This window comes from Ambystoma mexicanum, chromosome 4q, assembly GCF_040938575.1.
Source record: "Ambystoma mexicanum isolate Mex_15411 chromosome 4q, UKY_AmexF1_1, whole genome shotgun sequence".
Classification (NCBI taxonomy): domain Eukaryota; kingdom Metazoa; phylum Chordata; class Amphibia; order Caudata; family Ambystomatidae; genus Ambystoma; species Ambystoma mexicanum.
Window position 1 is genome coordinate 1118208689 of NC_090928.1, and position 27480 is coordinate 1118236168.

General features: G+C 45.1%; 1 protein-coding gene across 2 annotated transcripts in view; it reads left to right on the forward strand.

Annotated features, from left to right (window-relative positions):
• Window positions 1-27480, forward strand: part of ACBD3 (acyl-CoA binding domain containing 3) — a 421148-nt gene that overhangs the window by 124314 nt on the left and 269354 nt on the right. For both annotated transcript variants that reach the window (XM_069608687.1, XM_069608686.1), the window contains exon 2: window positions 15052-15193. In XM_069608687.1, coding sequence (XP_069464788.1) covers window positions 15052-15193 — 142 coding nt within the window. The remainder of the gene's footprint in view (window positions 1-15051; window positions 15194-27480) is intronic.

Here is a 27480-nt window from a genome sequence, read left to right on the forward strand (position 1 = left end):
CGCAATTCGAATCCCTGAAGTCCCCTCCAGAGTGCAGGACCAAGAGAGGGAAGAGAATCTGACCGGTGATATTCGTTCAACTGGCTGCTATAAAAAGGCACCAAATCCACAGAACCACGAGATTCTGTGAAGTATACGTTGCTGGAACCCTCCTCTGACTGCTGCTGCAAGTTCCCATCCAGTGTCCAGTTATTTCGTCTCCAAGAATCGGTTCCTGTGCTGTTGCACCCTTAAGGCATCCACCTAGAAGCTCTTATTTTCTCCTATGGTACTGTGTGGGCTTGGGTAATACACCTTAAGTCTGGTGTGCATACTGTGAGTCATTGTCATGTGCTCTATTATTGGAGCACCTATAGGGAGCCTTCTGGTGAAGTCCCTGAACGCTTTATTTCTGAAAGTGAATATTTACTTGTTTAAGAAGATCTCCTCTGGAACTTTGACTTTTCTGCAACTGAAACCTATGCTTACTTTTGAGTTGCATTCTGCCCCTTTAAAAAGTGTATAAGTTGCTTTACTAACTTTGAATGGTGTTTCCCCTTCTGAAAAGTAATAAGTTGGTACTGTTTTATCATTGCTTAACTGAATGAGGGTAACAGTTTACCAATAGGGTTTACTAACCTTGAATAACATTGTTATTCTTAAAAGTTTAATTGGGTTTTGCTCCCCCTGATCTGCTTTGAGGATAGCTCAGGGGCAACGTGTTCGCCTTGGAAGCAAGACGACACGGAGCATCAGGTTTGATCCCCGGGTCCGCGCTTAGAAACCTCTGGGTATTAAGCGTGTATCATAACCTATCATATCATACAGACCTAAAACTGTCTAAGTTAATACTTGTATTATAAGTTGCTTGAAGCCCCTCTTAAAAGTATATGGTTACTTAACCTCGAATAGCCGCTGCTCTTCTCAACATGTAACATAGGGTTGTGTCTCCCCTGAAACTGTTTAGAGCATTTCCGAAATAGTCCTAGGGATAATTATTTACCTGGAATAACATTGTGTTCTTATACATGTGCAATTGGGTTTTGCCTTACCTGGTTTGCTTAGTGCATTCTAAAATAGTTACTATGTTTTCATACTTCTCATTGAGTCGCTTAAGGCCCCTCCAGAAAGAATGAGTTGATTTACTAGCTCTGAATTGAGTTCTACAAAGTAATGTTGCAAGGATTTCATAACTGTCACTACATGACTGACTGGGTCAACTAAACTTGAAATACTGATTGTATTCTAAAAGTATATTTAACCTGGTTTTATTCCCCAAGAATAGTATATTACTATCCTGAATGTATAACCTTAGCTTTGACTCACCTTGACTTGCTTATTGCTCCTCTAAATAAGATTATACCTTAGTTTGCATACCATAAGTATTGAGTTGGTTTTCTATGATTGTGTTTATATGATGTTATAGTACTTATTACCCAACAATTATCTTGGCCTACTTGCATTTAAATAAACCCTTTATTTTTACAATACATAGTTTGTGTTTCTTTGGACCATATGCATGCTACAATTTATTTGTACCAAGCTATATAGCTCTCTTCCTCCTAAGAGGAGCCTGACTGCTCTATCCATGCTACCTCATTCTCATGTGGTACAGCCTGTGGTACTAAAAGTGGATCTTATGTAGTGCCTCAGATGTATGGTTTTATGAAGCCCTTAGTTGGACTAGTAAAGATCATGCTTTCATTCCTTGGAGCCCTAGCTCTTTTCAAGGAAGGCCTGACATCATGGATCATGGTATGTACACTCTAGGACTAGAGCATTTTATGCACATGCACATGTACCTGAGGCAAATTTGTAAAGCTGCAACCTGGAGAAGAACTCGTACCTTCTCAAGGCACTATTGCATTGATTCCGACTTCAGTATAGGCATTAGTGATAGGATGTTATTAAATATCTCTTTAGATAAGGTGAGAACAACCTTTCCCTCTTTACCATGTGTTGTCTCTACTGCTTCTTATTCTATTAAAAGCATGTAACTATGTGAAAGATATAAAGCTGTGGAAGAATAAGTCACCCATACAACAACTGTGGTTGCCCAGCATTGGTATCTTTGATATATATATACTTGCAACCTGGCTGCCTCCCCTGTTAGTTTGGTAATTGTAAAGACTAGAGGGGGGTATCTGTAGTTCATACCTCCTATATGGTAGGGGTAAAGGCGCAGAACACCCCAGCCAAGGCTCTCAGTTTGGTAGCATTGGACCAGCAGCCAGGCTTAAGCTTTCAGGAGGTGATGGAGGCAGGCTCCTAAGTACAGTGAGTCCCCAAGCCCCCACTAAGGAATGTCCACACACTGTTAGGTGATTACACCGCTTATTTATATGAAATGGGATTCAGTAATATATATACAGTTAAATAATAACACTTTGTACTTATTAATTGCTGCTAATTCTAAGTTAAGTCGCTGCTCATCAGTAATACAGTTCAGGGAAAGATCTCCCCATTTCTGTCTTCATTTTGGCTGCCCTCTCTAGGGCCTTTCAAGATGGGCGTATCCGTAGCAATGTACCTCTTCCTCACCACACAAAAACTAAAGAGACATGCACTTATACAAAAAATATGTTCAGCAGAAATTGGAACCACTGGAAGCACTTTGAGATACCATGGTTACCAGATCCTCCCCTTCCGCCCTTACCCCTTATTGAGGTTAGACCTTTGGATAGGATGGTAAACGGTGTGTCCGGATAAAGTTAATCCCCCCGAGTCGATGACCCATAGCCAACCCCAGGGCCATTTACAGGAAACTGCTACAGCGGTCCATGAGTCCGTGCAACCTCACAACCCACATCTCCCCAATAAAACATTCCCCATTGCAAATCTGGGAAAGCAAAACCCAATTACACTTTAAGAAAAACACAATATATTTCAAGGTAAGTAATTGACCTATTGGTACTTAACTATCCACTACCTAGTTATACCCAGTATACTTTTAAGTAGTGTATAATACAGTTTCCAAGGTAAGAAAGAACTTTATGAAACTATTTTAGAATAGCACCAAAGCAATTCAGGGAAGTACAACCCAGGGTTACAAGTTTAGAAGAGCATCAGCTAATCAAGGTAGGACCTATATACTTTTAGGTGGGGCTACAAGCAACTCATAAGACAAGTATTAACTCAGACTGTTTATATCTGTATAAAACAAACCAGAGAAAGCAACACCCATTGATGCACTTTAAGAACGACACAAGGTTATTCACGGTAGGTAAATCCTATTGGTAAGCTTTTACCCCCATTCAGTTAAGCAATGAAAGAGTACCAACTCGTATTACTTTTCAGAAGGGGGGGAAACGCCATTCAAAGTAAGTCAGTCAACTTCGAAGGGATTGTGTCCTCCGACTTATTCCTTATCTTTGTTTCCCATCCCAGCTTGCTGGCCTCAGAATTTTTTTTTCAGTAGAGGGCGCTGCACGTCGTCATCCCTCAACAGCCTCCGTATCGACGCTGACGTCACCGTGTGTATGAATAGACTCGCGCAGCGTCAGTTGCTCAGTTCCGTTTTTCTGCGCTTCGTGGGCCTCGGAAAGGTGACGCTCAGTTCCTTTCTTCAAGAAAAATCTTTTTATTCTTCGAAGATTATTATCTTAATACGATGGCTTCTTCATTCCGAACCATCAACTCCACGGTCCGGTTTCAAAAAATGTCGTTAACGTTTCCTCACAGAATCTGTTTGTGGTGCCTGGGGTCTGAGCATCACTGTTCGGAATGCGAGGACTGTATGTCCATGACGGCGAAAGCCTTGAAGGAGCGTAAGGGGAAGTTGGATAGATGTAAGAGTTTTAAAACTTCTACTCCCTTGAAGTTTCTTCGCTGAGTCGAGACATTCCTCTCCTGATCGACAAAAGGAACATTCCCGTTCAAGATCTCGAAGCGGTTCTCATCAGTCTTCGAGATCAAAACACTCTAAGAAGAGGCATCGCAGATCTCCCTCTTATTCTTCTTCCTCTACCTCCCCAGAAAGGGTCACCTGCCCCACGAAACACAGCCTTTCAGCTAAGTGGGAGGAATTCTGTAAAAAAAAAACTTGGCGTCTTCGAGAAAGCGGCCTCGACCCCCTCGGAGACGTCTAAAGGTGATAACCTGGGTGAAAGCCCCAAAAGATCAAAACGCTGCGAGCTGTTGAACCCGGCGAAAGAAACTACTCGAGCGCGTCATGAACCCTCGAGTAAAAATAGTAAGACCGCGTCATCGTCGTCTAAGGTTCCTTCGACTCATAAATCTGCGTCATTGACGCCTTTGTCGAAGGGTCCTTCGCATAAATCAGATGCATATGTGCCTGGTTGCCCTCGGGCCTAGTGCGCTATACAAATAAAATAAATACAAATACAAATCGCCGCCGTCTTCGACGCCACTGTTGACGCCACTGTTGACGCCGATAAAAGACAAACCTACAACTGTCAGACAGTGTAGGTGTGGAGAGCTTCGACCATGACGTCGAGGATGCCATCGACATTCTATACGACGCAGAGTAGGATTCCGATCCTCTAGAGTACATAGAGGTCCCTTCAAACCTCCTCGACGCCCTTTTCAGGATTGTCAAAGCCATTTACTTCCACGTCGACAACCTCGACGTTCAACCTGTGACAACCAACATGGCTCCCTCTGCTCTAGAAATGGGTTTTAAACCATATCCTAGTTCTGACTGCTTTAGAGCTTTGTCTTCTATATATGAGGAAGGGGAGGATTCTGACCAGGAGAGACCTTTTGGTTTACAAAGAACTACAATACCCATGCCAGAGGAATTAATCTCTGAAGAGAACTGGTTGAAATCCCTTCAAGATTCTCTGCATGAGGCAAGTGGTTTAGATACTTCGCAAGAAGTAGAGTTTGCTAAACCAGACCCTGGAGAGCATGCTGAGACCCCTTATAGGATTCTGATGGCTAGAATAATAGAATTCATGGGGTGCTCTAAACCTACACCTAAACCTGCTTTTCAGCAGGATGACCTTACTGATATTTTAGATGAAGGTCCACAGGAGGATCCTGTTGTTCCCTTTCATACTGCTCTACAAAGAAAGATTTCTGCAAATTGGGAAACTTCTGATGTTATCCCTGCAGTGAATAAAATACTTTCTGCTGAATACAGGGTATCGGCTTCAGATCCTGACTATCTGAGCAAGCATGCAACTCCAGAGAGTTTAGTTGTACAGGCAGCAACTTCATCTAACAGTAAGTCAGCATACCCTACCATTCCACAGGATAGGGATGATAAAAGATGTGATTCCATGCCAAAAAAAGTATTTTCGGCATGTAGCATGGCGCATAAATCTATCCACGCCACTTGCATGCTAGCAAGATTCAGCCACACACTTTGGGAGTGTGCTTTATCTGCGGCTGACTGTCTCCCAGAAGGAGAAGAAAGGGAAGCATTCTTAAACATCATCAGGGATGGAAAGGATGCAATGTGCGAGTCCCTTCAAACAGGCATTGATTCTGCTGACCGCATCAGCAGGGCCATGGCGGCAAGTACCACAATCCGCAGACTTGCGTGGTTGTGGAAGTCTGGTTTTGCTCCAGATGTACAAGCCAGACTTCTGAACATGCCCTTTGGCGGCACTTCTTTATTTGGTAAGAAGGCTGATGACAGCCTGGAGAGATTACAAACATCCAAGGCAGCAGCGAAATCTCTTGGGGCTGCAATCCGGCAGACTCCGAATCGCCCCTCAGGAGCTTCCTAGAGGGGTAGGTCCTTTCGCTTTTACTCCGCATTCGGAAAAGGCAGAGGACAGCCAGCTCAAAGGGGCCAGAAACTATTCACCCGTGGTGGACAGGGAAAAGGTACAAAAGCCGCAGCAGCAGGTGCCACGTTACCCTCAGCATCTGCATCAGCCGCTTCTAAACACCTCTGAGGTCTCCCCTCACAAGACACCAGTAGGGGGCAGGTTAACTCAACATCTGGCAGAATGGCAGGCTATTACGTCAGATGCTTGGGCATTGGAAACAGTTGCCCAAGGTTACTGCCTGCCCTTCCTACACACCCCTCCGAGTCATCCACCGGGGAACAACTCTTTGAAGTTTCCAGACCCGCTCCTTATGCAGGAGATTGTAGACCTGCTAGAGAAGGGTGCCATAGAACCGGTAACCGTAGCGGAGAGGAACAAGGGTTGGTATTCCCACTACTTCCTAGTACCAAAGGACGACGGAGGACTGAGACCCATCTTGGACTTGTGAGAATTGAACAAATTCTTCAGGAAAGACAAGTTCAAGATGGTAACCCTTTCTCAGATCCTTCAGGCCCTCCAGCTTCTGGACTGGTTGGTATCTCTAGACCTTCAGGATGCTTATTTCCATGTGCCAATCCATCTCAAACACAGGAAATACTTGAGGTTGGCAATTGGCAACTCTCACTATCAATTTCGAGTTCTGCCATTTGGGCTGACCTCCGCCCCAGGGTCTTTACCAAGCTAATGGCGATGGTGGCTGCAAGTCTAAGGAGGGAGGGGATTCACGTCTAACCCTACCTGGACGACGAGTTGATCAGAGCAGTATCTTCGGAACAAGCTCAGATCCAGCTAGATTATGTCTGCCACTTCCTTCACAAGCTGGGTTTCTCCCTCAACTTAAAGAAGTCGCAGATGATACCATCACAGAGACTCCAGTTCATTGGAGCAGTCCTGGACAATTCCCTGGGGAAAGCCTCGCCACCAGAGGTGAGGGCTCAAGATATTCTACAGATGGTCACCAAGTTCCAAAATGTCCAACGTCTACCAGCCTTCGAGTTTTTGAGGTTGCTAGGCCTCATGGCATCCTGCATTTTCCTAATGCCCGAGGCTCGCCTGAGAATGAGATCCCTCCAGTGGGCATTAAGAACCCAATGGTCGCAATTCTCAGGAAGAATGTCAGATCTCCTTCAAGTCCCGGACAGAGTAGCCCGAGACCTTCAATGGTGGGCCTGTCGGGAGAACATCTTGAAAGGAGAACAGTTTTGGCAACCATGGCCGGAGATGACCGTAGTCACGGATGCCTCACTCATGGGGTGGGGAGCCCATGCCAACGACTTGACCATCAGCGGTCGTTGGTCTCCATCTCCACTACACAGCAACCTGTTACAGCTGAGAGCAATCAGACTAGCACTGAAAGCTTTTCTGCCATCAGTACAGGGAAAGAATGTCCTGATAATGACGGACAACACAGTGGCCATGCCCTACCTCAACAAAAGGAGGCGTAGCGTCACTGCCACTGTGCAGATAGGCAAGGCAGCTCTGGTTTTGGGCAATTCAAGAGGGAATCTCTATCGGCTGTTCATCTAGCCAGAGAGAAGAACTTGACGGCGGACGCTCTGAGCAGGCAGAGTACAGTTTCCCACGAGAGTGAGCTAGCTCAGGAAGTCCTTCAAGAGATCTTCGCCCTTTGGGGAACCCCTCAGGTGGATCTGTTCGCCACCAGCATCAACAGGAAGTGCAATCAGTTTTGTTCAAGGGAATTTCCCCTGAGAGGAGCTCTAGGGAAGCATTCGTAGTGGACTGGGAGTTTCCACTTCTGTACGCGTTTCCTCCAGTCCCTGTCATTCCTCAAATGATCAGGAGGTTGAGAAGGTTCCGTAAAGCCATGATCCTAATTGCCCCGTTTTGGGCCAGGAGAACGTGGTACCCGGACCTTCTGGACATGTCCATCTGCCCTCCAATTAGTCTTCCGCAAAGAGAGGACCTTCTCTCGCAGAAGGGAAGTCAGGTTCTCCATCCAGACATCAGAACCCTCAACCTTCACGCTTGGTTTCTGAAAGGTTGAGATACAAGGATTGCGACCTCCCGGATGACGTCATGGAGGTGTTGCTTTCGACCAGAAGGCCAGCAACAAAAACCTTATACCGCTGCCGTTGAAACAAATTTTGCAGCTGGTGTAGAGAAAAGAATATTGAACCCTTTTCATGCAATACACCAATGGTGTTATCGTTCTTGCTTTACTTAGCCTTTGATTGTACCAAATTGAAGACCTGAATTTGCTATCTCGCAGCGCTGTCAATCTTTAAGGGTTCTGCTGGGGAGTCTTCATATTTCAAATTACCTTTGGTAATCCAATTTCAGAAAGGGCTCTAATGTTTATCCCCCAAAGTCTTTTCAATTTCCATTGTGGGACCTAAATCTAGTCTTAAAATGTCTGATGGGTACTCCTTTTGAACCACTCCATTTCTGTTTCTTAAGATTTCTCGCTCTTAAAACAGTCTTTCTAGTGGCTCTAACATCTGCAAGAAGAGTGACAAGGTTGTTTTACAAAGTGAAGCCTAATTTTCTCCCAAAAGTGTTATCTGAATTCCACATTACTCAGAAAATAACCTTATCTTCGTTCTATCCTCCTCCCCATCCAGGGAAAGAGGAAGAGAGGTTACACAGGCTGGATCCAAGGCGTGCCTTGAGTTTTTATATTAGCAGACTTACTAGGATAAGGCAAGCAGACCAATTGTTTGTAGGATACACAGGGCACAAATTAGGATTGCCAATCACAAAACAGACCATTTCAAGGTGTATCATTTTGGCCATTCTAGAATGCTACAAATTATCAGGAAAAGAGCCCCCTCAACATTATAGGGCTCATTCAACCAGGGGTATCGCAGCCTCTTCGGCTCTCCAAAGAGGGGTTCCAATTAGAGAGATATGTGCGGCTGCCACATGGTCGTCCGCACATACCTTTACTAAATTTTACAGCCTGGATTCCTCCTCTAGTCAGGAAACAAGATTTGGGAAAGCTGTGTTGCATTCTGTGCATTCTTAAAGGGAAATATTTCATGTTTTTACTCCCACCTCCTTTTTACACTACTGCTATGGGAGTCTATCAAAGATAAGGAATACGTCGGAGGACACAATCCCTTCGAAGAACAAGTTACTTTCTTAACTCGTAACGTTCTTTCGATGGAATGTTCCTCCGACGTATTCCTTATCGCCCTTCCCATCCATCCCCGCAGTAAAACTTTCCTTGTAGTTGCAGTTTACACTCCTTCAAGGTTAATAACCAATTTATGCAAAGCAATTTTAAGCTTCAAAACGGAACTGAGCAACGGACGCTGCGCGAGTCTATTTATACACACAGTGACGTCGGCGTCGATACGGAGGCTGTCGAGGGACACCGACTCAAGGGACGTCGACGCGCAGCGCCCTCTACTGAAAGAAATTTGAGGCCAGCAAGCTGGGATGGGTAACATCAAAGATAAGGAATACGTCAGAGGAACATCCCATCGAAAGAACGTTATAAGGTAAGAAAGTAACTTGTTGTTCTATAGTTTTTAGAGGGCACAATGCAACTCAAAGGTAAGTATAACTTAAGGACACCTTGTAACTTTTTTCACAGAGATAGTTACCACTCTAATTCTTTCAGCAAGTAAGAACCTTTGCATTTGTTATACTTTTCAAGACAGAAGCCTTTTCTTATCCAGTCCTTCCCTAGTGTATTACATGAGTACTCTGAGGCAGAAGATGGACCTTAGTGGTTTAGGTGCCAGGTGTAGGCAGGTTGAGATGGGGTTCGGTTGCAGGAAAGTCAATGTTCCATAGGGGATTTTCTTAATTCCTTTTCAGGGTTAGTTAAAGTGTTTAGGGACTTCACAGAAGGCTCCCTATATATGTTCCAGCATTCGGCCGGGGCAAGTGGTATGGGCAAACTCCCAACCACATGAATCGCCACTCCGCCTCACAGGAGGCACACCAGACGTCAGGTAAGTATTACCCAAGCCCACACAGTACCTTAGTTATGTTATCTTACTTGGCATTTATATAGCGCTCTATATATCATTAGTATGACTTCAAAGCGCTGGTATAACGCTCTCGGTAACCGTAGTTATGGTCTGTAAAGAGAAGGAGAGAGAGTGTACTACGGTGCGTGGGTGCACCCGATATGTGTGCAGCTGATGTGATTGCGGGATAGTAGCTGCGTGCTAGCGTTAGGTGTGGTGTTGAAGATATCAATTGGATGTGTGCAGTCTGGTGGGTGGACACCCAGACTGGGCCCTGGCTGCATTGGGCCCGAAGGACGCATATGTGAGCAATTAGCTGGAATGTGCTCGGCTAGCTGTGTTTTATAGGGTGATGGGGGTGTTCACGGGTCATGTTTTCGTATGTGAACAGCTAGGCCGAATTAGTCAGGGGTATAGCTGTGATTTTAATTGAATAATGGTGTATAGTAGAGCAAGCATAGTGATGTGATGACATGCATTACTTACCGTAAAAGCATTTCTGATGATTTTATCTGCCCAGACTCTCACGCTGCGGACACAGTCTGACATCAAGCGGTCACTGTGGAACACTGCATCCCATCCCTCGAATCGAAAGGGGACGTCGACACGGGCGCATCTGAAACACCTCCCCCAACGTGACGTGCAGTGCACCCAAAATCCCCCACGCATCGAAGTCCCTCCGATTGTACCCTTTCTGCCGTGAGGGAGCCTATGACTAACGTGAGTGAGTACAGAAAAGAGAGAAAGTAGTAAGACGTCCACGTTCCTTCCATCCGAACGGGGAGGAAGGGTGGGCACATGTGAATCTATGCAGATATAATAATCAGAAATGCTTTTACGGTAAGTAATGCATGTCTTCTGATGCTTGTTAATCTGCTTTGAATCACATGCTGTGCATAGACTAGCAAGCAGTACCCGGAGTTGGGATGTGAGAAGGAACAATAGAGAAAAGATGTCTTAGTACTGCTTGTCCCACTTGAGAATCAGACCTAGAATGAGTGTCTAGGCAATAGTATTTTATAAAGGTGTGTACAGAACTCCAGGTTACCGCTTTGCAAATGGACTCCATGGGAACATTTGCAGTGAATGCTATGGAAGCCCCAGTGCCTCGAGTAGAATGTGCTCTAGGCTTGAAGGGCAGTTCTCTCTTAGCAAGACTGTAACAGTGTGATGCATTTGACAATCCGTTTAGAGATAGTAGATTTGGAGACAGTCTCCCTTTTCTACCTGCTGCCACTGAAACTCAAAACTGATTTGTCTTTCTTAGTGGTCTAGTTCTTTCCATGTAAAACATGACTGCCCTGCGTACATCCAGTGTGTGCCGGCTTCTTTCTCCTTTGTTTGAAGGGCTCTGAAAGAACGTTGGTAGTTCTATGGATTGGTTCACATGGAACTTTGAAATGAATTTAGGCGCAAACCTAGGGTGAGTGTGCAGAACTACCATATCTTTATGAACTGTTAGAAAGGGGTCTAGGACTGAGAGCGCTTGTAGTTCAGAGTCTTCTAATGGAAGTAATGGCTATTAAAAAGGCAGTTTTGTAAGTGGGATCTTTGACTTAATTTATGCATGGGCTCGAAACGAGACCCCATAAGTCTTGTTAACACCACGTTTAGGTCCCATTCGGGATGCTGGGTTAGAAATCGGAGGGTGAATTCTCTTTACTCCCTCCATGAAAGCCTTAATAACTGGTATCTTCCACCACAACCTTTTGCTGTGATGTAGTGTAGGCTAAAAGAACAGCTCAGTGAACTTTAAGCTAGACTAGGCCTGAGTCAAGTGAGTCGGGTACAAAACGATATGAGTGGGAGAGGAGTCAATGGGATTGATGCTCTTAGAGTTGCACCAGATAACAAACTGTTTCCACTTGCTAGAATAGCAATATTGTGTTTAGGTTTTCTTGCCTCCCTGAGTATGTCCATACACCTTTTTGAGGGTGCCCGAACTCTATGACCTCAGGAGCCAGGCCGCTAAGTTCAATGTGTGTGGGTATTGGTGAAGTGTTTCCCCTTTGTCTTGCGATAACATGTTGTACGGGCAAGGCAGTTTCATTGGAGGAGATTCGGACATTTCCATCAGATGAGCGAACCAGGGTTGGTGGGCCCACATGTCTGCCAGAAGATTGAGTTCCCCTAGAACATGTTGTGACAGCAGGAACATTTGTTTGAGAGCCCACTTTCAAATGTTGTAGGACAGTTTGGACAGCCCTAGAGAGTGAGTGCCTCCCCGTTTGTTCAGATAATACATGGCCGTGGTGCTGTCTGTGAGGATCAGGACCGTCTTTCCTTGCAATTGTGTCTGTAGGAGAAGAGAAGAGCTTCGGAATTGGATGTCTTTAGGATGCAGCAGCCGAAGACCCGGTCCCGGGATTCTTTGTCTGGAGACGAAAGAACTGGACACCAGATGACGACTTGCAGCAGCAGTTGTCAGAGGATGCTTCCAGCAAAGGTTTTTCTCACGGCTCTGTGGATTCGGTGCCTTTTTACAGCAGTCGGATGAAGAACGAATATCTCAGTTTGGATTCTCTTCACTCTCTTGGTCCTGCACTGGTGAGGGGACTTCAGTGATTTGAACTTGTCTCTGGAGATCCAGCAGGAGGCCACCAAAGTTTCGGATTGATTCGGACTTCAGAAGACCATGCACCGTACAATGGCACGAGTTCCCACGGTATTGGGGAATTGCAGCCCAGCAAGGTCGCAGCATGTCGTGGGATGGCTCAAAATGCAGGTTGTCTTGAGACTAATGGATCTCACCAGCCTCTGGGTAGGAGTTGCCGCATTTGGGACCCCCAGTTAGATTGGAAGGAAGGGTTGCATCAAGCTCCGGTTACACAGCAGACTCTCCGGTCGCTGGAAATCGCTACCAATGTCTTTCTGATGCCCATTCCATACTTCCATATATACCAAGCTTTGAAAGCCTAGAAGTGCTAGTATGGTGTTTTTGCAAAAAGTGAGGAGAAATAAGTTTATGATTTCGCTGTTCGTATCCAAGTTCAACATTTTTGGAAAATTAGTACAAAAAACAAAAGATATCTTGCTTTCAAAAGGCAGATTAACGGTATCCTTTGTGTAATGATGTCAACACAACTGGGATTTTTTTCTCTTCCTCTTCGGATTCAGCTCCAGTGGTCGACTTGTCAGCAGCTTCCAGATTCGGAGTATTTATCAGGTACTACCACACAACCTCTGCAATCTCTCCCTGCAGTTTACAGAAAGGGGCGGTCTGGCTGTCCGAGGACAGCCAGCCTCCCACTGGGAGTTGGTTCCTTTCAGACAAGGTGAAAGACAAAAGGCTGCAGTGTTTGGTTTGGACTCCTTCCTCGCTTCCTGCTTTCTCAGACATTCTGGAGCCTCGGCGGGGGATCCAAAAGATTCCTGCCGAAGACAAAACCTCTACTGAGGTCTTTCCTGCCTAGAATGGCAGGGGAAGACCTCAGAAACAATGAGGATACTTAACAATGGCAGCCCTTCTGTGCATTACCGGGGCTGAATTAACAGCCTGCGAGTAATGAGACTAAAAAGTCACTATGGTAAACCACTGCCACCAGCCATTCGGGTAAACTTGCAATTGTAAGAAAAATGCTACAGGTAAGTAAGCAAAGCACTCCACTTAAGGTGGGGTGTGCTGGCTCACTATATACAATGTTAAGGTGATGAAAACCCCTCTCTACCCCAGTAGTTCACCCAAGTACATTAAAGAGAAATTAATAGGGAAGCCCAAAGGGGCAACCCAGCCTAAGCCAAAAAGTTATAAGAAACTATGATTCCAATCATGCATTATGGAGAGACATAGGTCACCCATAAAAAGAGTAAAGACTAGGTGAGAGCGGAAAAGTATTCCCACTCACCCAGGGAAAAGGTAAAATAATACCCAAGTCCATGCAAAAAAGTTCTGGGGTTGACATAGCGTGGGAAGGTTTATCACCAATATAAAAATCTTACCTAACAGATAGCCCTCTAGAGATAGTGTAGAAAATTGAATTCTTCTTAAGGCTCAATAAAAAAAAGGGTGTACAGTCTCGTTCAGTATTAGAATCTAGAATGGCAGTCTGACATAAAATAAGCTTTTTGTGAATGTTTTAGCCTTTGCTATCAGAACGCCACCTAATAGTTTTAGTTGGAGAACTTATGCATTGATTTTATTTGAGCTATTTGCTCTGCCCCTCTGCAACCCCACGATATGAAATAATTTGCTTAATATTTCTGCTTTTTTTATCAGGGCACCCAAAAATGGTTTATTCAATGGCAGTAATTCCTCTCTTCCCGACACATTGATGCCTTTCAGTACATCACTTGCAAATTCATTTCTAAAAGGAATGTTTTTCGGTGATCCTCTTCACACCCTCGAACATTCAAGCAATAGTACCCTCACTTTTCTCGATTAAAACATTGCTTGGAGAGTTACTGTTCTCAAGGGGAGCACGTTCTACCTACGTCGGGAACCCAAAAATTGCATCAGGTACCTCATGCAATGAGCTATATCCACCCATAAACCTTTGACCCGGCAATATTGCACATTTTCATACATAGCTGCCTCGATTTGGATGCCATCTTATTCAAAGATGGTTTATGAACTAAGTGACATTTTCCAATCTAGATTTGCAAAAAAGGTAAGGTTAAAAAAGTGCCTTTATGTTGGTCTGGAGGTGTGGTTTCTTGTCTTTGTAGCCTCACTGGCTGAATCTGGCATTCTAATGTTGAGCCTCCCCTCCCCCTGCATTTGGCAAATGCCGTAGGAAATGGCAAAGTACTTTACAGGGCTTTTTTCTTCATTACTATGTCATCCCCTGAAAGCAACAAGGTTATTGTACTTAAAAAGCATGCTCTTTTGGGAGAGTTGTCTGGTTCTGCTGGAAATATTCTTCATTTTTGATTTAATTTTGGATTGAAGGGTTGTATTTGAATGTACTGGGGACTTCAATTGTTGATTTGCTACAGAGGAAACACCAGGTTGATCCCTGACCCGAACAGTGTGCTAAACATCCTGTAGTTAATGTTGAGTAACCATAGAGATGAGGAGGCGTAGGGTGCGAGTTCTTGTGCAGACCCTCCTTGGATCAGAACCATGGTCTGGCGATTGTGGATCCTGTAATGATTGTGAGATCTTGCTCACCTGTGGCCACAAACCATGTCCACACAAGTGACCATGTTGCCCAGTTATCAATGAACTAGTGTACTGCAGTTTGTTTTTAGTTTGTTTGCTTCTGCAACTGACGCATGAAAAGGTAACTGATTCTACTTTTTCTGTAGTAAATTGATGTTTTTGCAACCTAATCTTTTAAAATGCCACAACTAGCCCAGGGATGTATAGCTACAGAAAGATGTTAAGCAGGATGCTTGATTTAAAATGTATGTGGTAGTGTGTGAATATTATTTTCTCTTTGCATTCCTAGAGAAAGATGGCAAAGCGTTTCATCCAACATACGAAGAGAAACTTAAGCTTGTGGCTTTGCATAAGCAGGTCCTCCTGGGGCCATATAATCCTGATACCTGTCCGGAGGTTGGATTCTTTGATGTTCTTGGAAGCGACAGGAGGTAACCTTTATTTGCTGTCACACATACCATTGACATTAATGCTAACCTATTTTTTTTTTGTTAACCATATGAATTATTTTGAGTATTTTCCATGTGAACATGCCATCTTTTAAAAGTGGAACTTTTAAGGTTAAGCCGATCAGCCATACAAGGCGAGACCTCTGAATGAATACCTATTGATAGATTTCAATAAAGGGGAAATATTTCAAGTTAAAAGCTACTAATCAGACATACTCTCCACGTGCACACTATTGTTTAATCCTCCACAGTCTGTTATCACTAGCTAGTGCCAAGTGCAAATCCTGAGGCATGTTTAAATATTTATTTGGTCTGGAATTGCTTAGTTTTCCTGCCACAATATTGATTTAAGCTAGACTAAAGCTACAGGATACAAGTAGGAGAGGTGGGTGGAGCAAGCAGTAGCGGCATGCAGGCCCTATAATTTGTTTGTAGAGATTTACATCGCCTTACTTGTGCTATGGCTGCTTCATAGTGCTCTGGTGAAAAAGAAGAGATGGTTCTTCCAGCAGCCTGGTCGTGCAGTGCTGTGCAATTGCTTTCATGAAGGTATCAAGGAACTGTATAGTTGGGTTTTGTTCTCCATGATCACTAACAAAGCACTCAGAAGTTACTGCAGAGGAATCCTGCTGCCGAAGCTTTCATCTGCATGGGTAGTTCAAACAGTTGAGAACAATGGAGGTATTAAGGATATTTGTTCAAGTAAATACATTGTGAGTCCTGTAGCATATAAAATTACACACACAAGGCACGGTCCTCAAGCATTCCAATGTCCTAGCTGCCATAGTCTCTCTTCATATTCCACAGAGAGGACCACACTCATTCCACTTATTCACATGCAACTACTACTGGCAGTGTTCTGGATCAAAGCTTTTCGAGAAAGTCTCACAACACTGTATGATGAACCGCAAAGAAATTCACATAAGTGAAAAAGATGGCTAGGCTATCTTTTGCTCTCACTGCTGGGTGTTCGGCTTTATGAACTATTGCGTCTGGTGTAGGTTGTCATTTTCTTTATGAAGGACATGAACTATTTATGAAGAAATCATTCATACTCCTACTTCCCGTCCCCTTTCCTCCATACTTGTGTGACATTCAGTCCTTCGGGGAGGGACCAGAGATTCTACTGGTACGGCAACTTAATACAACGTCATTAGCCATCAACATGCTTGCCCCTCTTATCATGAAAAAGAAGAACGTGGTGACATCTACTCATGTTACATTTACTGTGGAATTACTGGATGCTAGGAAACAGAAAATATTCTTGGAAAGCTCACGGAGGAAAAATCCATGCCCTGACTCGCATGCGAAGTATAAAGCTGGGGCTCTTCATTATAAGAAAACTCTGCTTGCTAGTAAGAAAGCCTATTTTGAAACCAGAATTGCAAACGCCAAATCCGACAAAAGCGAACGGTTTAAAGTCTCTAGGGAGCTTGAAGGTTAAAAAAAGATACATTAATTCTGTCCAAATAAGCGACACTTGGTGCGCTGAATTACAATCGGGCTTCTTTAATAAAATTAAAAAACATCAAAGTAATATCATTAATAGACAGAAAAATGTGCCTTTCGTGCAACCAAACCCTAATCATAATTCAGTCAATAGATCTGACTACTTTGGAGGATGCTATTGAAAAGATTGTTTCAGAACTTAAACCCACATGATGTGTCTCGGACACTTGCCCTTCAAGTCTTATCCAGGACTCATTCACCTGCTTGATCCACTTTTATCTAGAATCGTTAACTCCTTGTTTAGTACATCTGTTGTCCCCTCCTGTTTGAAGGATGTGTGGATAACACCTATTTTGAAAAAGCCCACCCTGGACCCTGAGAATGTTAACAAATTATCGTCCTATCACAAATGTCCCTTTCTTAATGAAGATACTGGACAGGATCGCCTACTTGCAGCTCCAAGACCATATTGAACAATTTGGTCTACATCAGTACCCGTCAATCTGGATTCCGTGCCATGCATGGCACGGAGATGGCTTTGATCGTTCTTTATTTCAACTTGGCTGAAATAGCTGAGAAGGGCAAGCTTGTCCACACTGGTCTTACTTTTGGCTGCTTTTGATCTGGTCGACCACTCTCTCCTATTGGACAGGATGAGACACCAGGTCAATGGCTCTGAAGCTACAGCCTCATGGCTTGTTTATTTCTTGGGCCCAGAATGGTACGAGCTATAAACAACTTTAAGGCCCCTCCGGAGCCCCTTTCTTGCGGAGTACATCAGGTTGCCTGCCTCTTGCCCGTTTTGTTTAACATATATACCCGTCCACTGTTTGATATGCTTGACAATGCTACTGTCATCTATACTAATTATGCAGACAACACTCAGCTTGGCTTGGAATTGGACAGAGATCAAAACACTGATCTTCTCCATGTGACCAATATCTATGATATGATCCAAAATCGGATGATCCATAACTCCTTAGTACTGAATAATTACAAGACGGAGCTTATGATTGTAGGCTCCCCTCAGAGAATCCATAAATTGGACATATGGTATTCTCATTTTAATATTTCAGATTGCAATTAGTTCCCTTGTAAAAACTCTTGGTGTTACTTTAGATTCTGGTCTTACCATGAATAAATGTCTCCCAAATAAAATCTCTGTGTGCCTATGTCAAGACAGATTAAACTCTATTTGTCTTATGTGCACATCGCCTCCCTAGCTGCTGCGCTTGCTTATTCCCGTCTTGACTATTGTAATGGACTACTTGCAGGTACCTCCAAACTCAATCTTCATAGTCTCCACGCAGTCCAAAACAATGGGGTCAGGACAGTTTGTAACCTGGGGGTCACGAGATTTACACTACCAATTCAGCATTGCATCGCCCATAATATATTGACCCTGTCATGTAAGTGCCTTTCTTATCGAGCACCTGACTACCTAACTAACAAAATTACTAGGACTTATGCTACCCGCACTCTAGGTCTACTGATCACTACAGGCTTTTTGTTCCTCTGTTTGCATTCGTAATGCATCCTGTCTCACAGGCTTTAAAAGAGCTGTGAAGACATTTATGTTTAATTCTAATGATTAGGATAGCCTAATCTCTAGTGTTGCTTCCCTGGCTCTGATCCCCTGAATTATCTGTCTTCCTTGCAGTGCACTGAGGCCTTCGGGTGTGTTGCGCCCTGAAAGAAACTGATTTTGTGGCACCATACAAAAATGTTCGGTCTAATTTGTATATCACTGGCCTGAGCGCATGCGTTGCCACAAGCTCCGCCTCCCCAAGCCTTGCCTCCGGGCATCGCTTCTCAGTCCTTTTCTCTGCACGGTCGGCCCGGATGCTTTAGCATCTGCGGGTACTTCCCCCCCCACCCCCACCCCCACCCTTTTTTCCTTCTGTCAGAATTTCTTTCCCCTAGTCTCCGGTTTCGCAGTCTTTTGTCCACGTATGCCGGGACCAAAGGATTTGCCTCCTGCGTGTCGTCGAAGCTACTCTGCATCAGATCCTCACACACACTGCTTTGAGGGCCTCGAGCCAGATCATGTGTGGGACACATGCTTTCCCTGTGACGCACTTTCAGCACAGCCCTCACTCTTAGTCTTCAAGGCTGGGAGGAAGTATCCATCAGGTAGCGTCAGAGCACATTCGGGAGTTCTTCTTGGTGAAGAAATGTCGAACCGTACGCTACCAAGGATTCAACACCCATCCCCCCACCCCCCGCGGTTCCCTCAAGGAGGACTAAACTGCTTCACGGGCCAGAGCTAAATACACTGTGGCTAACATTGTGGGTCCCTCACGAAGGGCTGAATCGGATTCTGGCACTGCTGAGGTTCCCTGTACTAGGGCTAAACACGACCGGGGCCAACGCGCAAACGCCTCTTTAGACATGTCACAGCCCAAAATGGAGCCAGCTCCTTCAGGTGTTCCGCTCTCTGTGACTTCTACGGAATCTTCAGCGCCAAAGTATCGTCCCTGATACGTTCCAGGTGCGTTTTGGAACGGGATCTATTTGGGTCTTTTCCCAGAGCTGCCTTAGATGGTGACCCTTTCACCCCTAAAGTGGAGTGGGTGACACCTACTCGGATGTCTTTAACACCAACTCGGTCTCTGCCCATCACCACCTCACCGCTGTGTAACGCAGATCCACGGATGTCTAGACAATCTGCACAGAATCATGGTCCAGGCCTACCCCCACCTCAGCGGCCTAGTCTTCAACAGCAAAGACCACACCAGTCTGAAGATCATATGTTCCACAGACAAATCTATTTGGATCCCATGAGGGAGTGTTAGGGAGAATTCTCAAGAATGTGCGAATTCCCTTCCCCTTAGAGACCCCCAGCATCTTTGCTGTATTTTGAGGACTTGATTTTTTTAACCTGGAGATAGTGTGACCCTTTTTCCCACTCTCTCGTGTATTTTGATGTGTGTTTTACTCTTGTTTTCTATTTGGTTATGGACTTTTAGACGACTCCAAAGGCATCATCTTTTCATTTGTGTCACACAGCACCTTCAGTGCAGTGGCACAGGAAAGCCTTTCCAGGCTTTCCCAAGGTTTAAATACCTTCACTGGGATAAACTACTGTTTCCCAGAGTAAGTAAAGTGAAATTGACTTTATTAGTCTTTTAAATTCCTAGATCCAGCACACCCTATCTTACAATAGAGTGCTGGAGGGGTTACTTAGTATCCCCTGTGCCTAGATACTCGTGTAGCAGTCAAATGCTACCCTTTTCTCTCAGAATGGTTGGTGGCAGTTGTTTTACAACGAACTACCATGATTTTTACCGACCGCGAACTTTAAATGGCTCCGGTAGCGTTAAATCGTGGGAGCCATGTTTTTTCATAATGGTGTCTGAGCCCCCTTTGTTTAAACAGATCCTGGTCTTCTTTTTTTGCCATTTCTTTTTGGTAAGGTCCTTCCGAGAGTTTGTCTGAGTGCCAAACCACGTTTGGTGTCCCTTTGTTCCTTCGCCTTTGGCAGGGTTCAGGATTGAAGACCGCCTCTGGCGCCGAAGTGTCTGGGGTGGGCAGGAAGTGAGGGAGGTGCTGGATCGTTGGTTTGCCCAGTGAAGCCCTGCTGCAGGTCCGAATCGCCAAGTTCACCTCGACAGAGAAGTCCCTGCAAGGACGATTTCTCCCTTTTTGATTTGGTGGGACCAATCAACGTTTGTATGCTACCGGAATTGAAGATTTGCCAAGCTTTTTCAACTGCTGAAGTGCAGTGCAGGAGTCCGCCAGCGTCGTCCCTCTTGTCCCCACGACTGAGGCCAAGGAACAGCGAGATTTGCAGGAACAGAAGTCATCAGCTGCCTCTTTTTCTTCATTTGTAAGGTACTGTAAAACCCGACTGAGGGTACTTGCCTCTCGTGGTGAAAGTGCTTGAAGCGTAACCAACTCACAGGCCTAATCAGCTTGTGACCCAGCATATAATTCTTCTCGCTACAAACTACTCCTAAGAACTTGTGCAGAGACTTTTCCGTTTAACTACCAGAACTGCTTTATCCTATCCAAGACTTTGGCCCATTGACTTTGGCCTAGCCTATTGCATTGAATTTACTCTTCTGGTGAACTCTAAATATTTGCACTGCCTAAGAATAATTTGTAACCTTTCATATTCTAAATAACCTATGCCTTTTTGCTTTTCCTTCAAAGTATTCTGAATGCCTCAAACTTAGAGTGTACAATACTGAAGTATATTTGTGTGCGATATATATTGCCTCCTTCTTATGAATGTTTTATAACTGACTGTGAAATAAATTAATACGTTTTTGTAACAAGAAACCTTGAGTGTAAGAGTTTGTTTGAACACCTGTGATTGTAGACTTCTGTGCAACATCATTACACCTCACATTCCCCTCTTGAGATAAGCCTGGCTGTTCAGCTCCGCTACCAAAAACTGTGTAGTACAGACGTATACCAAAGGTTGGTTTGCTTACACCTGTAGTCTTAGTTGTGTGTAGTGGTCCCCAAGGGTACTGCATACAAACTCTGCCTAACAGGAAGCACTTCAAAAGCACTTTCAATGAGATCATTCTTAAACCTCCAGAAATCCCTAATCCTTCTCCTCCCCCTTCCACTCTTGGTGGAGCCACAAGCTCTTCCACCATTGCTGCAGGCTCCCGAGCCTTCCAAGTTGCCTCCTGTCCAGGATCCTGTTCCCCCCCTCTCTGCACCAGATCTTAAAGACCCCGCAGATCCTGATCTAAACGAGGAGATCCTGTTGTCGTCAACAGCCTTTCCCTACAGGTTTATAGACCTGATGGGATTCTTTAAACCCTTTATCGTACCCTCCACCTGAAGAGTAAGAGGCATGCTGGTAGGGGCCCAATCCATTAAGAGGTTCGGAAACAACTGGCATAAACCTTCACAAAGATATAATTTTCCTCAGCTGCGTCACAAATGCAGAACAAAGAGGATTGCAAATTGGAAGCCCTGGGCAAAAAGATCTTCGTGAACTCTTCCCTCCAGTTTAGGCAAGCTAAGGCCACAGTACTCCTAGAAGCTACACACCGAAGGATGTGGAAGGAACTAGTGAAATTCAAGAAGTTCATTCCACCTGACCAACTCAATTAGTTCAAAGCCAGCCTTGCAGATGCCACGATGGGTGCGCAAGATCTATTCGAGGCGGCAGCGCACCATGTTGACAGTTCAGCTAGAGGGGTTGCAATTGGCATAGAGGCATGCAGACGGGCATGACTATGTGGCACAAAATGTATTTACAAACTAGGTAAAGGATAAAGTTCTGGACCTTTCCTTCGCAGCACTAGATTTATTCCACAGTTCAATGGATGAGGAGTTGGTGAAAAAGAAGGCTAGTACACTAATGGCAAAGTTTCTGCCTGTGGTAACTAAACCAGCATTGACGGAGCAGCCCACCAGCGTTTAGGGCCGATAGCTGCAGACCCTTCTCTGGTTTCAGTGGTTTTCAGGAGCGAAACATAGTTCGCCCAGCACCCAAAGGAAGGAGCAACACAAAACCTCTACTAGGGTTTTTTTTCTGACACCAGGCCGCCTCAACTAGTTATTCAGCCTCTTCCGCTGACAAACACCTAAATGATGATCTGGCTCGGTCCCACAGGACTAAAGTAGGAGGGAGTATTTCCCTTCATATGGATGCCTGGAGGACCATAACCTTGAACTCCTGGGTGTTGTCAGTGACCAGCAGGGGGTTCAGGCTTTCGCTACCTCCTGCCCCCCCCCCCCCCCAATTGGGTTCCCTCTCTCAGGCTAGAAATCTCCAAATTACTGGAGATGAAAGCCATAGAGGACCAAATCCAGAAGCTGAACAGGGTTTCTACTCCTGTCTGTTCACAGTGCCAAAGTCCAACCAGGCAGACCTGCGCACCATTCTGGATCTTGCAGATTTCAAGATGTTTACCCCTGCACAAATCCCCCCACATCGCAAGTTTGAGGTTTGCAGTGGGCCGGTTGCACTTCCAGTTTCGGGTCCTCCTTTTTGGCCTCAATTTGGCATTCAGAATGTTCACGAAAGCTTGGTTTTCATAGGCTTCCTTTGGGACAACCGACTAGCCAAAGTCTTTCCAACTATTGAGGGGGGTAACGCACATACAGCACACCTGTTCCTTTCCTCTGACAAAACCACTGCCTGGTGGTCCCAGAGACTGCTGGGATTGAGGACATCCTGCGTTCAAGCAGTCCCTCTGGCCAGGTTAAAAATGCAAAGGCCCCAGCTAACTCTTAGACTCTGCTGGTCACGGGGGGGTCAGGTCTTCAGTCGCAACTGACTCAAATCTTCCAAGACTTACCTTGGTGGGCCAACCCTCAAAATCTGATACAGGGGGTTCCTTTCCGTGACTCTTCACTCCCCACTCTAACCCTGTCTGGTGGTGAACACAGCAGATTCTTCTCTCCTGGGATTGGGGTTGAGGGGGGCGCAACATTAAACATCCTTCAGGTCTTCGACCTGTGGGTGGGGGGAGGACTGCACCCAGCAGATCAACTATCTGGAAATGAAAGTAATGGCTTTGTGTTGAAGGCTTTTCATCCCAATCGTCAGGGCATGATGGTATCAATAGGGACTGACAATTCCGTTTCAATGTTCTACATCAACGAACAGGGGGGAACAAAGTCCCCCCCCCCTCCCCTTTATTCATCTGACTGTGGAAATGTGGGAAAGGGCTGTTCAGCATAGCATATGGCTTCGGGCAGTTCACCTGCCTGGAGCATCAAACACGCAGGCGAATCAACTGAGCTGCCTTACGGAAGCCAACCACAAGTGGCAACTTCACCCTCAAGTGGTGGAATATCTGTTCCACCGGTGGGGATCTCCTCAAGTGGATCTTTTCTACCACCAATCTGAACAACCACTATCCTGCGTATGCGTCCAGGGGAGAACTTGCAAGCTATCTTCTCCCGTTATTGAAACCCAATTCCCGCTTCATAGTGCTTGGCGATTTCAATTACTGGTTGGGTCACCCTGATGACCAGACCGCATCTGAACTTGCGCAATTATTTACAGACTTGGGCTTTACCCAAATAGTTCAAGCCCCTACCCATAACCTAGGACATATCCTGGACTGGGTTGCGGTCATTTAATAGTCCTCATGACGTTTTCATATCTCCCTGTCCATGGTCGGACCACGATGCCGTTCACTTTTCAATTACTGTCCCTTTCGTCACCAAAGTCCAGTCTGTCCATTCGGAAGCTATCTAATATTGCAATACCAAGTCCTTAACTTTGGATAGAATAGAAACACTCAGTTCTCAGACCCTACATATTTTAGAGACAGACGATAGTGACACTCTTGCAAAGAAAATGAGTTCTAATCTTAAACTAGTGGCTGACTCTCTTGCGCCCATGAAAGCCAAAAAGAAACCATCTGAAAGGAAATTAACTAACCCTTGGTTTTCGTCTGAACCCCAATCCCTTAAAGCTTCTTCCCTTAAACTATTTTATCTCTGGAAAACTAATCAATCATTCATAGCACTATCCAACTATAAAGAAGCCTCCAACAACTATAAAAGAGCTATCACGGTAGCTAAGAAATCATATTTGGACCCCAGAATTCTACAGGCAACTTCGAATTCCAAGGAACTATTTAAAATCCTGAAAGAACAAGAGGCTGTTCTAGAACCAGTAGTATCTGCGATCACCAAAAATGACGATTGGTGCTTGGATATCCAGAATGCCATGGCAAATAAATTGGATGGTATCCGGGAATCCATAGCCACAAACAAGTGTTTCCAACACACAGGGCACCCATTTAGTCAGTAATACCTTTACTAGGGATCCAGATATCCCCATTTTTGACTTTACTCCTATATCCGAGGAGGAGCTAGCCTCCATAATTAACAAACTTAAAGCAACTAATTGCACAGGGGATCCATGTGCTTCTACGATCATCAAAACATGTCCCCCAACGCTGGTATAGGCCATATGTAAATTTGTCAATGCTTCTCTGCAGAATTGTACGGTCCCAGACGATATGAAGCAAGCTTGGGTTACCCCTTTACTGAAAAAACCCAACTTGGATCAAAACGTACCCACTAACTATAGGCCGATAACTAACGTTCCTACTAAAGATATTGGACCGGGTCGCCCATGTTCAAATAGCTCAACATCTTTACTCCCACCCCATCCTCAATCCTTTTCAGTCAGGGTTCAGACAAGGCTTCGGCACCGAGACCTCGTTATTGGATCTCAAGTCGCAACTGCTCCAAAGAATGGACACCCAGAAGGTTTCCCTCTTTATCTCCCTGGACCAATCGGCAGCGTTCGATCTGGTCGACCATGCCATACTAGCAGATTGGCTTATGTCTGTAGCCAATTGTTTGCGGGCCGCTACCAACTGGCTGCTATCTTTTCTATCTAATAGATCCAGTAGGGTATGCGCTAACAATGCTAAAGCAGCAGCAATCCAGATACTCTTTGGAGTGCCACAAGGTGCCAGCTTGTCGCCGTGCATTTATAACATCTTCATGACTCCTTTCTTTGACCATCTTGCCCAGGAGGGCATACTTTTTTCCAATTATGCTGATGACACCCAATGTGTCATCCCTCTTACGGGCCAGCATGACGAGGATGAAGGAGAACTCAACCGTATTTTCGCCAAAATTCAACAATGGATAATGCTGAATAATCTTGCACTCAACCGTGGAAAGACAGAATTTATGGTTGTGGGATCTGATAGCATTATAGCCAAATTAGACCCAGCCTACAAACAGTTTCAGCTGGGAGACGCTTTCATTCCCACTCTTCCCAAGGTAAAGATTCTGGGGGGTGGTCTGGACCAATCGCTTAACATGAAGGCTTGTGTGGCCAGTACTGTATCCTCTGCCACCTACTATATTAAATTGCTGTCCCATCTACGACCATTCATCTCTGTCTAATGCAGAGTCCATTGCTCGTGCTATTATAGGATCAAAACTGGATTATTGTTGGTTTTTTAGCAGGTTCCAGTAAAAAAACATCAACCGTCTCCAGGTGGTTCAAAATGGAGCGGTTAGAGTGGTTTCTGGACTCGCATACAGGGCATATGTATCTGAGGCACGGCGAGCATTGCACTGGCTGCCTGTGGATTCACGAATATCCTTTAGACTCATGGTCATTACATTTAAATGCGTCAAGGGCAATATGCCCACCTACCTACAAAGGTACATAGGAATAAAACCCTGTGTCAGAAATCTTTGTTCCAATAATCAGAACCTGCTTCACCAGCCCAAAGTGAAAAGTAAGAAAGCACAATGTGGCGCCTTTGCTTTCGCGGCGCCGGATCTCTGGAACACCCTGCCTGATCAATTGAGAAACTCGGCAGCTCTGAGAAACTTCAAGAAGGGCCTTAAAACCTTCCTTTTTAAATAGTAGCCTTCGAATCTGTGGTACCACTCTTACTGATCCCGCGGTTTCTTCAAGTCTTTTCTTGTGTCTGCGCCCTCACACCCATGGGTTTATGGTTGCGCAATATAAATGTTGTAAAGTAAAGTAAACGGGGAGAGGGTTCTATCTGAGACACTCTGGAGATTCCATGGGATGAAATTACTGTATGCCTTACCCCCCTGTTCCTCTAGTACATCGGGCTCTGTGAAAATTCCAGGTAGTACAGATTGCAGTTAACTCATAATAGTTGAACCAGGCTGACCAGCCAGGTTCTGGTTCTCGGATTTGGTGGACCTATCCAAACTGACTCGATATCTCCACCATTTCGCCAGGACTTGCTGATGATGGAGGGGGAAGATTCATTACTCCTACCCACAATCACTGAAATCGACAGCCTGGTACCCTAGGTCAGGTCCCTAGGCCATGTAGGTCTCTGATGCGAACATGCTAATTCTACAGGCAGCATGAAAGGATTCCACCAGATCACAGGTTAAAAACAAGTGCCTATTCTGTCACTGCATGAGTACTTTAGCTCCTTCACTTTCACCTCTCATCTAGCCACTTTGGCAAATAAGCCCAGAGCCTGCAGAACTTGTTGTTGTTGGCATTGGGTGACCCCTACATTTTCTTTGAGTCCAACCTTAGAATTAAGAGTCCTCCATGCCTTAGAAGTCAGGAGGGCCCTGAGAATTTACCTAGACCGGAGCAAGGCACTCAGGAAATCCCTTCAGCTCTGTCACGTTTGGAGGCACGAATAAGGTTTGGTCTTCCTCAAAAGCAACAATTTCCAGATGGATCATCGATGCAATTCTAGAAAGCAATATTCAAATGGATTGTGTCCTCCCACGTATTCCGTATCTCAGATAATCTGCCAGCTTGCTGCTTCTAACTTTGGAATTTTTTTTCGGCAGAGGACGCTGTGCTCGAGGCTGCGTAGCTTTAGTCCTTCGCGGGCCGCCGTCGAGTGTCGCCATCCTCCGTCGTATAAAGGGCTCGAGCCGCGCCCGTTGGCCTCAGTTCCGTTTTCCCGAGCTTCTGCTTCGTGTTTCGAAACGGCACGTCAGTTCTTTCAACTCCTACAACAACCAAAACGGGTTTTAAAAAGTGTCTAAAGTGCGGAAGGAAGATTACGGATCCTCACCGCTATTGCCTTTGGTGCCTCAGCCCTGACCATCGGGTCGACTAGTGCGGTTCGTGTCAGGCGATGTCAAATAAGGCTCTTAAGGAACGTCAAGGTAAGCTAGCAGTGGGAGAGGAGTCTTTTAAGTCTGAAAAAGACAGACTCGGGAGAGTCGAGTAGAACATCTCGTCACGAGTCGAGGCGGTCGAGGTCGAAAAGTCGCTCGAGGAAGTCGTCCTCTTCATCTAAAAAATCGAGGAAGCAACGTCACAAATCTTTTTCCTCTTCTTCCTCCTCGCCTGATAGAAGGTTAATTTCATGTCCTTCTAAGCATGATTTCCCCAAAAAATGGGAGACGTT